General features: G+C 41.6%; 1 protein-coding gene across 1 annotated transcript in view; it reads left to right on the top strand.

The window, feature by feature from the left end:
- The window catches only part of LOC126442784 (poly [ADP-ribose] polymerase tankyrase-1-like), a 68,770-nt gene extending 57,684 nt beyond the window's left edge, over nt 1-11,086 (top strand). Inside the window, exon 3 of the mRNA XM_050090820.1 lies at nt 10,494-11,086. Within this exon, the coding sequence (XP_049946777.1) occupies nt 10,494-10,986 (493 nt within the window). The 3' untranslated portion in view covers nt 10,987-11,086. The remainder of the gene's footprint in view (nt 1-10,493) is intronic.
- The last annotated feature ends 2,904 nt before the right edge of the window (nt 11,087-13,990 follow it).

Genomic DNA, 13,990 nt, shown 5'->3' on the forward strand with positions numbered 1-13,990 from the left:
AAAGAATGCATACAAATCAGAATCAAAGTAAGCAGTATTTACCTGATCAGGTGTACCACGGATAACATCAGCCAACAATCGTGAATTTCTAAGGAGCCAGGTTGAACACGATGCGTACTCTTGTCAAAACTGAAACGGACAGTACCTCGACGAGGAACTGATTTTGGAGACTCGACGGACACCATGGCGCAGACAGAAAATACCGCCGCCAAGAGCAAAACGAGAAACTCCGCTACGCCAACTATGATGTGACTCCGGCCGATACACCAACAAGACTGAGCTGAGCGGCTTCGACACTAGCGGCGCTGCGGCACAGGCGGAAATTAACGACGACCTGCTCGCTCGACGCGCAAGGCGATTCTGTCACGATCAATTTGGATTTGTAAACAACTGCGTTATGTACAACTCTGGAAAAACCTCAAAGCCGATTATCTCTGTAAATCTATGAAAAAACATTAGGAACAGCCTATTTCTCGGCACTTTTTAACCGTGATTCATGCGCATTTTTCGCCACGGAACAGAGAGCAGCCTCAGCCAGTTTCATACTGCGCATTAACAGCACGACAATCGGAGCACAACGCTGCAGAGGCTGTGACTGTACACGATTTTTGAAGTAAAAACTATGTGGCTAAAGCGTGACTAACTAAAACTTTAATGGCTCTTAATGCATTTGAATATCTTAAAGTTTCGTTTAACGTAACTTAGTAATAAGATATCTAATACATAAGTGGGTCCTACTTCCAAGAGTGTTGACAACACCAGGGTACGTGTGCTACGGCTTCTGACCAGTCATCGCGTTTGCGTTTGTTTACACCAGGTTTATTCTTATAATGAACGGGTTGTAGATGTCAACGTCGATAGGTGCTGGGTTGGAATTCCCATAAGACAAGACTTTAGTCTACTCATTTCAGTTTGTCATCTCGCTGCTGCTGAAAAATGATTTCTGACGTTTGACTGTGCTTAGTTAACCATCCGATTAAGTGTTAGAATATCCGGTAAACACAAATCTGTGTCAGGTCATTTCAAGTTTGAACGTGCACACTCTTTCTTACTTGTGACTGAAACCATACTTAAAAATATGTTGTCTTTACTTGCTCGATTGAATTCCCAGACAGTAGCGCAGTAAAAAAAAAAAAAAAAAAAAAAAAAAAATATCGTCGTGTAATTTGAAGGTGGAAGTTGCTTTGAAGGTTCATGTTTGCAATAAATTTGAATTTGCAAGCGTAATGGCTGTGTAATCCCCAATAACATGTTTCTGGTATTTGCATTATCGAAGTATTAATTTGCATTGCACAGAGTGAAACGTCCCCTTAGAACAATTTATACAAGACTGTGCTTAAACTGACACACAATTTTTTAGCGCAACGCAATCTGACTTTCAAAAATCCCTACAAAAAAATGGCCCTGACTAACATTAACCTATACGTTTCACAAATCACTTACCTCACAAAAATCTTCGTTTCTCGAACTGCTGCAATATAGCGAGCGGCAATACTGCCAGCTAAATAAACTGAAGAGGCTAACTACTGATAGACATACTTAGCAAATGAAAGATTTTGACAGAGAACAAACAGTGTGTTTACCTTAATAGTGTTCAAAAGTCATAATATATATCAGTTCAAGATAACCAGTATTACAATTTTCAAAACTCTGCCATTTCTCTCCCCACATCCACCACTGCTGGCGGCTCGCCTCCAACTGTGCAACACTATGTGCTGTTAACATCCAGCTACCCAACACTACAATGGCCAACAACAATGCAAACCAGCCACAGACTGCACACAGCACAGCCAGTGATTTTCAGAGTGCTACGTGGCGTTACCAATATAAAAACCAAAACCTTAACAGCCTACTTACATAGCCCCCATGCTCCCCACAAAAAATTTTACAAATTGTTTTGGGCAGTGGTCAATACAGATTTGAAAAAATTTTTCATAATTACAGTAACAAAGAAATCAAATGCTCACACTTATCGATACAATGTTGGTCAAAAGCTAAAATTTTCTCACAGTCCTTAAAGACAGTCCTGATCGTTCATCACAGTAAAATTGCACTGTTTTTCTCAAAGTCTGAGTAGTAAAAGAGAATGCACGAAGAAGCAGTGGAGTTCCATGCAGTCTTGAAGAAGTAGTGTTGTCCTTCCAACAGAAAGACAGTGCTGACTCCTGACATGCAGAGAGGTAATGGGCCACAACAGAGCAAACCCACAGCAGAGTCAGTCGAAGTTTTGAAGAATATTGGTAGGTAGGTCATCACAGAGCAGACCTACTGCATTCCTTGTAGAAATAATGGTGTTGGTGAGTCATCAAAGGTGTAGACCCACGGTAGTCGTTGTAGAGATGGCTAGCAGCCATCCGTTGCGACTGTGCAGGTGCACAATCACCATAGAAGAGTCTTGTAGACCATATAGCAAGTCCATGAACTACCATTTGTGCACTCACAAATTTTTCTTGAAATGTCCTTAGAACCAGCAATGCTGTTATCCAGTCCCTTGCTGAATTATTAACACACGTGCAAACACTATCAGTCCCTACTTCTCACATATTGTCAATACACTATGACCAACAGAAATGTGTGCAGTGGAATGTAACTCACAAGTTACTTAATTTGATGAACTGGTGTCAATTACAATTTTATAACATAAGAATACAATAACAAAGGTACAAAATACATCATTAAAAACATAATAATACAGATAACATTTGTAGTAATAGGGGCTTTACAGAAGAATAAAAATAAACATATACATCAGTGTTACAGGAATTATGACATAAGTAAATACAAATAAGATCAGAATAACTTTTGAAACATCAACTTCACACATGAGCATTAAAACAAAACAGAATAAATAATGTCTAAGCATCTTTACAAAGAAAATAACATATTATTAGAAAAATTCCACAACATAACTCATGAAGACAGGAAAAACACAAATATACAAGAGTACACAAACACATAGCAGAATAACACAAGAGGAAAGGGCAGGGTTTGTTTTCAGTGTGACATTTGGTACTACAGTCCAACCCAAAACTTCGTTCTGTAGATCTTTCCTCTTATTTCAACATTTGTTTCCCCCCAAAAAATCCTATCCAAGCATGCTTTCTATATTCTGTTCACATCCTCTTTGAAAATTATTTTTTGGCTCAAACCGCTTCCAATTCATCATAGTTAGTTTCTTATATATACCCCATCTTAAGCTAACTTAAATCTACTGAGCTCAGAATATATATATATATATATATATACCAAGGGATGAGGCAATGCAGCAGCACAAAACAATTAACACCAACAGCAATAAAAATGCAAATTGGCAAAGCAAGCTGCAGTAAATCTAAATTTGGAGAGCAAATGCAACATTATCACTAATATGAGCCAATGTGCAGCAAAAAGAAAAATAAATCAGTAGTAAAACTGGCTTCACAGAGTAATACAAAGTGAAATTTAATAGCACTATGCCTGGCAAACAGCAGCAGCAAATGCAATAACTTATACCTAAACATGACAAAGCTCAAGCAGAAAAAGTGTTACACTAAAGATGGCCATGTCTAATACCTATGTCACATCTTAACACTAGAATGATGCATCACAATTTATTCTACAAAAGAAATTACCAAGTACTTGAAAAGAAAATTCTGTATGCAATTCCTGTGAAGGGAAATGTGTTTTTGAGCTCCTTCGTTTTTTTTTCGTGAAGTACATCATAAAGTTATTCTTTACTGGGTATGTAGGTATAAAATATTTATATTAGTATATCTATAAAATTTCATTTTAACCAATGCTGCAGGGCAGCTAGAAACCAGATATTAAACAAATTGAGCAATCTCTCAACTGGAAAGACAATAGATGTAAAATGTTTCTCATCATTTCATTAGGCATTTTAGTAAATATCGTAAATTAAGAGCTCCACAGTGTAATCATATGTTTTCAAGTCTGAGCGTGTCGTATTTGCGATGCTTTCGACAAAGAAATGTCAATAGCGAGGATAATGGCCTCTTTTTTTTCCACCTAATGGCTTTCTTTTGTCAGACGACTATCTCTCAGCTGGGCGCCCAAAACGCATTATGTCAAGGTCACTTACCTTTCTTACTGAAATATTTACGACAGCAGTTTCCGCTACAGTGACAGTCTCATATAAAAATATTTTCACAGGTTGAGAATTTGTATTACAAATGTGTAGAAAATAAAATCCTATGAATATAACAGTGTCCAAAAAATTTTCGACAGCATTGTAATACATTCACGCATGTACACATATTTCATAATTCTTAAAGTACGATTCTTGGTTTGCAACTTCCTTTTTCACAAACCAGAGTCTCTAACCACTACTCATTATACTCATTATTCCTTGCTTTATTACACATATACATATTCGCAGACACTTCTTCAATATTTCATCATAATAAATATGTACCATAATCAAATTCCTCATATAGCATCAGCTTATTGATCATAAACATACCACAATAGCATAATACACACCGTTGTCATAATAATAACAACATAACACCTCAGTCAAATCTCAAAAACGTCGTAGCTTTCTGCAATAATTTCAAAACCTAAAAAAAATTCTTCGCTCATTTCAATAGTGTCATCTGCCTCAAACGTAAATCATGATCCCATACCAAATACATCAGTCAAAGCTCTCATAGTATCAAATGGTTCCGAAAAAATTTGAAGAGTTCACACAGTACAGACAAAATACAATTTCATAAGCGTGAAGTTATCCAGCTGTGTAATTGCGTAAACATCTGTCACTGACACAATAAAAAAATTTTTGTTTCTCTGTTAAATAATCAGATAGCTGTGTAATTCTGTGTTAGAGAAATATGGTACCGATGTGTAAAGTTGTATAAGCAAATACCATATTACCTAGTGCTCCTGGCGCTCGCCACACGCTTAGCGCACAAAGTAAGAAAAATAAATGTTTTAAGAACAAAATTAATCACTCAAATACGTGTACTCTAGCGCTAAACTGTGCGTCTTGTTGTAAGATAATCTGTCATATTCATTACTACGGAAATGCGATCTTTCTCTGTAACTATTACTCTGCCAGTGGTTGTCATACGGGTGGAGTCTGTTTCGGTCACGATTTGCGTTATAAGAATAGCCTTGTCGTGTCCAGTTATTATTTCAGTCATTGTGGAATTCTGACGGATGTGACCTGTAACTGCTGTGTTCCTGTTTCGCATCCCATGATTGTCAGTGTCAATTTACAATTCTTGTAACAGTCCCTGAAAAGCTCCAATATCGTCATTCTAACGTCCTGCCAAAATGATATGTCATAAATGTTCAGGCAGTTTGATTAAGCAAATGCGGATGAGTTCTGAGGGGCTGTATGGGTTTGACAGGTACTGATTCTTGTGCAACATGTCTTCAAAATACACTCCTGGAAATTGAAATAAGAACACCGTGAATTCATTGTCCCAGGAAGGGGAAACTTTATTGACACATTCCTGGGGTCAGATACATCACATGATCACACTGACAGAACCACAGGCACATAGACACAGGCAACAGAGCATGCACAATGTCGGCACTAGTACAGTGTATATCCACCTTTCGCAGCAATGCAGGCTGCTATTCTCCCATGGAGACGATCGTAGAGATGCTGGATGTAGTCCTGTGGAACGGCTTGCCATCCCATTTCCACCTGGCGCCTCAGTTGGACCAGCGTTCGTGCTGGACGTGCAGATCGCGTGAGACGACGCTTCATCCAGTCCCAAACATGCTCAATGGGGGACAGATCCGGAGATCTTGCTGGCCAGGGTAGTTGACTTACACCTTCTAGAGCACGTTGGGTGGCACGGGATACATGCGGACGTGCATTGTCCTGTTAGAACAGCAAGTTCCCTTGCCGGTCTAGGAATGGTAGAACGATGGGTTCGATGACGGTTTGGATGTACCGTGCACTATTCAGTGTCCCCTCGACGATCACCAGTGGTGTACGGCCAGTGTAGGAGATCGCTCCCCACACCATGATGCCGGGTGTTGGCCCTGTGTGCCTCGGTCGTATGCAGTCCTGATTGTGGCACTCACCTGCACGGCGCCAAACACGCATACGACCATCATTGGCACCAAGGCAGAAGCGACTCTCATCGCTGAAGACGACACGTCTCCATTCGTCCCTCCATTCACGCCTGTCGCGACACCACTGGAGGCGGGCTGCACGATGTTGGGGCGTGAGCGGAAGACGGCCTAACGGTGTGCGGGACCGTAGCCCAGCTTCATGGAGACGGTTGCGAATGGTCCTCGCCGATACCCCAGGAGCAACAGTGTCCCTAATTTGCTGGGAAGTGGCGGTGCGGTCCCCTACGGCACTGCGTAGGATTCTACGGTCTTGGCGTGCATCCGTGCGTCGCTGCGGTCCGGTCCCAGATCGACGGGCACGTGCACCTTCCGCCGACCACTGGCGACAACATCGATGTACTGTGGAGACCTCACGCCCCACGTGTTGAGCAATTCAGCGGTACGTCCACCCGGCCTCCCGCATGCCCACTATACGCCCTCGCTCAAAGTCCGTCAACTGCACATACGGTTCACGTCCACGCTGTCGCGGCATGCTACCAGTGTTAAAGACAGCGATGGAGCTCCGTATGCCACGGCAAACTGGCTGACACTGACGGCGGCGGTGCACAAATGCTGCGGAGCTAGCGCCATTCGACGGCCAACACCGCGGTTCCTGGTGTGTCCGCTGTGCCGTGCGTGTGATCATTGCTTGTACAGCCCTCTCGCAGTGTCCGGAGCAAGTATGGTGGGTCTGACACACCGGTGTCAATGTGTTCTTTTTTCCATTTCCAGGAGTGTATTTCACAAGACTGGAAAATTCAGATTGTTCGAAATGTTTCATCATTATGATGCTATGTTTTACTCGGTCTTGTGTAGTTTGAGACCAATATGCTGAGAGGAAGGCATGGTAAAATTCTCCTTCACTGTGACAATCGTGAATGACCGATCGCATTCTTACAGCTGGTTCATTCTCTAAATAGCCACACATAAATTCTAATCTGTGCTCTAATGACCAGTTGGGAGGAAAACAATGAGAGAATTGATGGAGCCACGCTTGTGGATGAATGTCGTTGCCAGAATTCTTAAATGTTTTTAATTTACGTGTAGTAATGAACAGCTTATTGTCAAAGTCATTGAGTCGCCGAGTCACATATCGGTCATTGTTACATCGTGTCCCCTGTGTTATTGTTTTGTGGCTTTTCCGTATTTCTAAGTCCCTCTTCCCGTACTGGAGCGCGAGTGTCCTCTGAAATATGTAATTCTTGCATTACTTGTGCCAACTGACCACGTACTTTCCGGATTTCTCTTTTGTGTTGCGTATTAATTTGCTTTTGATTTTGTTTAAATTTCTTGATTTGTTCATACTCTTTTGTGTCAGTGAAGGCTACGGGTGTTGTGTCATTCAGCTCATCATCTACCTTTGTAGATAAGTTAGTAAACTGAGCCGAAAGCTCGGCTACTTTCTCCGATAATGAACTGATTTCCTCAGTGTGTTTTTCTGAACCAAGTTTCAGAGTGTCCGTTTGTGTTGAAAACGTATATAAGGTGTCCTTTAAGTTTTCCCGAGTTTTTGCAAGTTGCGTAACCGAATCGGTAGATGCAACTGCGTCAACTATAGCTTGCAAGGTGTCGTGATTTCCATGAACAATAGTCTGCAGTTCTTTTATGGCTGTTTCGTGATTCAGTAATGCATTTTCATGACGCTAAAAAATAGGTTGGAAATGCTCACTAATCTGTGTTTTTACATCATTACAGACTTTTTGACATTTCTATTCAACTTTAAGTAACTCAGCAGTTAAACCCTAATGTGTTTGTTCAAACGTGGTGTCCAACTTTTGAAGCTGTTGCTGTAATTGTCTCTGGTGTTGGTCCTTTGTGTCTTAACTTTTGAAGCTTTTGTCCCATTTGTTGCAGTAATTGTAATAACAATGCACTGGTGTCTGAAACATGTACCTCAGTGCTATTCGGCAGTGCATTTGAACCGCAGTATTCGTATTCTGAAAAGCAGAAAATGTGTCTTGACTTATTTGAGAAAATGGCAAGGACGCAAAACCTGAATCTACAGTATTTTGATGATTGTGTCCTGTCACTTCGGATTCCTAACGTGAGCTGTTGCCGACAGATCGATCGATAATGCTTCCCTATTCACTAATTGTTTCACTGTCTACACCATTATATGCCGCCCGCTCCATATCCCCATGCACAATTACCAACTTACTACTCTGAATGTCTGTTAATTCATTACACGGTGGTGCTGATAAGCTACGCTCATCGTCACTATCATTTCTCAATTTACTTTGGAGCCTAGTGTTAGGTTTTTAACATGCCATAATTATCAAATATTTCACACGCTAACAAGAAAAGCACAATGTGAAGAGCAAAAATAAGAAAACACATTAACGTAGCACTGATAATAGTATCTAATTAATTGCAAGCACAGTTGCGAAATACTTGGTGCAAATCTACATGCATGTCACATCTGTTTTACTGTACAACAATGAAAAACTACAACTACAAAGAAGAATCTCTCTACAATTACATGCTAGCAGTAAACAATAGCTACACTAATTACACAAACTACAAGATAAAACCAGAAGATTCCAGTGAGGTATCCTGGCAGGGTCGCCATATGAAACGTCCCCTTTGAACAATTAATGAATTACTGTGCTTAAACTGACACACAATATTTTTAGTGCAATGCAATCTGACTTTCAAAAATCCCAACAAAAACATGGCCCTGACTAACATTAACCTATACGTTTCACAAATCACTTACCTCACAAAAATCTTCGTTACTCGAACTACTGCAATACAGCGAGTGGCAATACTGCCAGCTAAATAAACTGAAGAGACTAACTACTGATAGACATACTTAGCAAATGAAAGATTTTGACAGAGAACAGACAATGTGTTTACCTTAATAGTGTTCAAAAGTCATAATATATATTTCAGTTCAAGATATCCAGTATTACAATTTTCAAAACTCCGCCATTTCTCTCCCCACATCCACCACTGCTAGCGGCTCACCTCCAACTGCGCAACGCTACGTGCTGTTAACATCCAGCTACCCAACACTACAATGGCCAACAACAATGCAAACCAGCCACAGACTGCACACAGAACAGCCAGTGATTTTCAGAGTGCTACGTGGCGTTACCAATATCAAAACCTAAACAGCCTACTTACATATGTATCGCACAGAGCAGTTGTCTCTTGCGGCCCCATGCAGTGAACATTCTGTACAGGCAAAGACTTTACCGAAAACAGAGCAGATGAACAATGTCATGTGGACTGATCACAAATCAGGCGAATCACAATTCAGATCGTTCCACAAAGTTTAGGGTACGAAGCCACATAAATTCAGCCTCTTCTAATATTTCGGCTGATTACCGTCCAGCCATCTTCAGAGTGAGCGGAGGTGACTGACGCTGCAGCGCTTGGTCCATCCTTTTAAACCCGAGGACCGAACCACTGCGTAAAAGGACGGAGCAAGTGCGGGAGCGCCAGTCACCTCGGCTCGCTCTGGAGATGGCTGGACGGTGTTCAGCCGAAATATTAGAAGAAGAGGCTGAATATATGCGGCTGGATGCCAGAAACTTCATGGCAAAGTCTTTACACCACGAAAACACGAACATGGACAACAAATCAGATTGTACAGATGCTTTTGAGCATGGTAGTACACGTTAAATACATGTGCATATGCTATCAGCCACACAAAATGTGATGTGCGCACACACACTCAAACACAGTTTTTTTATGGTGATGGAGTGGCCAATATGCTGTATGTTACGTCTGAAATGTTTCGAAGACATGGTTGTCTGTCAAAGAGTTTCAGTATTTGGTGAGGCTGTGTCAAGAAAACTGCCAGTAACTGGAGTGAAATTTTTGTGGCTGCATATCAGGAAAGTGTGTCTTTGAAAACCAAGGTATGGGATTCTTCTTGTGTGTGACCTCTGGCAGTGAAGCTGCAGACAGAGTAGTAGTATTAGCTGCAACAAGCCTGTTCTGTAGTGGAGGTGAGCGACTTGTTAGCTGTAGCGTCATGATAGAAATGGAGCTGAATTCGAGAGATGAGTGTGACAAAATGTGACAACATAATTCTTTCAGAGGTTGTGTAATGCTATTTGTAAAGGACGATGAGTGAAGAATTTTTTATGAGGGCGTATAGAACTGATAAGCTGTAGCTTATATTGTAGGCTTGTTTCATGACACTTTCGTATTAACAACAGTTGTTTCCTCGTGCGGTTCGATTCCCGGCGGGGTCAGGGATTTTCTCTGCCTCGTGATGACTGGGTGTTGTGTGATGTCCTTAGGGTAGTTAGGTTTAAGTGGTTCTACGTTCTAGGGGACTGATGACCATAGATGTTAAGTCCCATACTGCTCAGAGCCATTTGAACCATTTTTTTTCCTCGTGCTGCAGTTTTCCTCGTTATGTGGGTGTGTTGTGTGTTTGTAGCAGAGAGTGGCAGTTTGTGTGTTTTGTGCAGGAGGCTCTCTGCAAAGACGAGAAACATGAGGTTGGTCCATGCAGCTGGGAAGAGGTCAGTGGGGCAGCTGAGGGCGCTGCTCGCCGCGGGGGCAGACGTTGGGGCGAGGGCCGGGCTTGAGGGGCGGACCGCCCTGCACTGGGCAGCGCGCAGGGGAGACGTCGAGGCGGCGAGGCTGCTGCTGGAGGCAGGGGCGGCGGTGGACGCCAGGGAGATCAAGGGCAAGCAGAGGACGCCTCTGCACCTGGCTGCAGAGGAGGGAGGCGCCGCTGTCGCACGGCTGCTGCTGCGGGCGACCGCCGACCCCAACGCCAGAGATTGCAGAGGGTGGAGGCCTCTGCATCTTGCAGCAGCCTATGGCAGGGCAGAAGTGGCAGCTGCGTTGCTCGACGCGGGGGCCGACAGGGGGGCCACAACTGGTGATGATGGGGAGACAGCACTGGACATCGCCAGGGAGTCGGGCTACAGGCGGGTGGTGGAGATGCTGTCATGAGGCAGCCAGTACAACGAACTCTGTGCGAGAAAAGAGAACTGAAACAATTTGTAGAAGAGCAGTATTCACAACTTTTTAAATAAAGAAGCAAATAACTCAATCGTATTGTGACTCACTAATTTCAGCCCTCCTCAAGTACCATTCAGCACAAAAATACTCTAAGCAACGCTGTAGCAAAACTGAGACAACACCAGATAACAACAGACAATCTATCTCTCAAGAAAAATGTCGTGAGTACTCTTCCAGATTAAACTTGTCAAAAGTCAACAGGTCATTGTGAACAAACACAACTGTTCTATAATATCTGATTGCTGAAAAGTATTTCACAGTAGTCTATAAGGTGCTGTATCAGACTACTTTAATTTGCAACGTACACTGTTATATGAGTTATGTCAACCGAATTTTCGCTTCTGATATCACACTTAGTTTACTTCAGCATATTCAGCATACATTGTATACTACCATACTCCCCGTGTCTAATTACAATGAGATATTAGTAGCAACATCCATCCCCCATAACGCGCCTGTCATCAGGAAATATACAGTCTGTCCACATTTAACTAAACACATTTAGAGCACAACCTCACCCCTCACAGTACCCCCACAGCTGTTTGTACAAATTCGATACTTCACCAAACTGTACTTTCTCTCTAGTTTGTTTAGGAGTCACCTCTTTTATAATCCTAATATAATGCAACCACCAGACAAACTGTGACCCTGTTGCAGAACAGTCCTTAAGGCCGTCATCGTGTTTTTGCAGTAGATCGTTAAAATTGCACTTACGAAGAGCATTTAAAAGACGCAGAAGAAGTCGCTCAGACCCAACATTCCCTTCATGAATCTTTTCAACACCAAAATTTCTTATCTGAGACCCTCCCTACTAACGGCTACACTCTAGGAAGATTCGTCGTTTTCCTTACGTCGTTGCACAGGAAACAACATGTTTGTGCTGTGTGTGGCTGCTCACAGTACACTCTAGTTTCTTATAGCTGTGTATTAAAATGGGAAACATTTAGTTAAAACTGTTCTTCCAGCTCTGGTTTAAATCGTCATCTGGTGCTTCATCAACAAATCGTTTTCTTCTGCCTTGCCGTTTGTCTCTGTCATCAATCATTACATTCAGTTCAGGTGATATTCCAATATTTTCTGCTACTTCACAACTTCCTGCGTAGATAGTATCCCAACATTTCTCAGTTGATTTAATTCTTCTCCGAGACACGTATTAATACTATTTGCATGTGTTGTAGTTTCTCTGGTTTGAAGTACAACTATATGTATGTTTATTCCAGATAATAATTTCAAATACTTCTGAATGCTCCTTAGTTCAATATGTTGCTCCCGCAGTCCAAGTTATTAGCAAGTTCAACCAGCCTTTGTAATCCTGGTAAATTCTCAGCAAATGGATGCATGGTGCCAACCCGCATAGACCATCTCGTTGCCGATATTTTCTTTTAAAACTTTCCATAGCTGCCACATCCATTTTAATCGAGTTTCTTAGAAACAGCAGCTGTCCTGAAAACAGAGGAGAAACGTCTTCGGGAAGTATCGCAGTTATCTTGAGTGCTTCTTTTTCCCAGATATTCCCCATATGTGGCAGATATGAACTGACGTCTGATTTCTTTGTGTGCAACTATGACTTCCATCTCAGACACAATCTTACACACCTCCGCCATGATATTAAACGCTCTTTATGGAACTAAAGCAGCGCAATCTTATGCCCCTTGCCGAAAATACGGAATGCACCTGACCCCCTTTGTCTGGTGTTCTCTGCTATTTCCTCACATTGGAACGGTACAGCACGCTTCAGCAGAGTGGAAACAGCCCATAACTCCACTTCCTTTCCTCGAATCGTCAAAAACGCCAGTATTCACTACTGGTAACTGCTCAATAACGGGACATCCTATATTCTGAAATGTGATACTATTTATTTAAACTTATGTTTGTGAATGTATGGTTGGTATCTGAGAAATTATTAAAATTTATTTTGCTATAGAGATACGTAAATCTACGTGCAGGGCAACAGAAATGTGTTAAGATTACATTTTGAGCGGAAGTACGTGAAGCACACGCTACACGAAGCAGAATCCAGGCTAGCCAGTAAGTCACTTCGCCTGCGAGAGAGCAGTCCGTTTTTACAAATGCTATTTCACTGCAAAACGACTCACCTTAAAATGTTGGCCCTGAATATTGTTAATTTTTATCTTTAGAGTTGCAAACAATCACTCTATCAGAACTGTTATTGTAATCATAGAGCAAGAGAACATAAAATTTTACACATCTCACCTTGTGTTAAAAGTGCTTGAAAATAGACAAGATATCAACTTTCTGAAATCTTTTAGCGATTTGAAACGGATTTTAACGGATACATTCTGACAGTCACTGTACCTTACAGAGGGCATTAACTTTGCTGGTAATTACACTTGTTGGACTACCTGTGCAAACAGAAGGCTCGTCTGTTCTGCAACCTCTTACTACTATGATAATGATGGAACTGTCAAAAACCAAATTTCCTTTACCGCTCTTGATAACTATATTCAGCGCAAGCGGTATCTTATCAGTTTCCATAAAAATGTTTCTCCAGTACGCAACTCGCGATGTGTAGTTCCAGTATGCAGACACATTCATAAAGGTAAAGAATGAAAAATGATGAACTAAAGTCCACCACTGATAAATGAGAACAAAGATTCCAAGTATAAGTGTGCGTTATTAAGCCACAATAGCAATACACTCTTTCACAAAATTCTCGCAACTACACAGGTTAGCAAAATATTTCTTAATAAATTTCCCATGTACAGTTACTTTCCTTAACATGTGTTTCAATTTTAGGACAAAACCTTATGTTGCATTATGCAATTTCCCCTATAAGCTTCAGCCATACGCAATGTCATAACAATAACAAACTACACAGTTACAAATATACGAAATAGGAACTTGTTATCATTACTCGAAATATGTTAGTATAATGTCCTTCTTAGCTAATGCTGTCTCCACCACACGGCAGTCC

Source organism: Schistocerca serialis, unplaced genomic scaffold, assembly GCF_023864345.2.
Source record: "Schistocerca serialis cubense isolate TAMUIC-IGC-003099 unplaced genomic scaffold, iqSchSeri2.2 HiC_scaffold_1407, whole genome shotgun sequence".
Classification (NCBI taxonomy): domain Eukaryota; kingdom Metazoa; phylum Arthropoda; class Insecta; order Orthoptera; family Acrididae; genus Schistocerca; species Schistocerca serialis.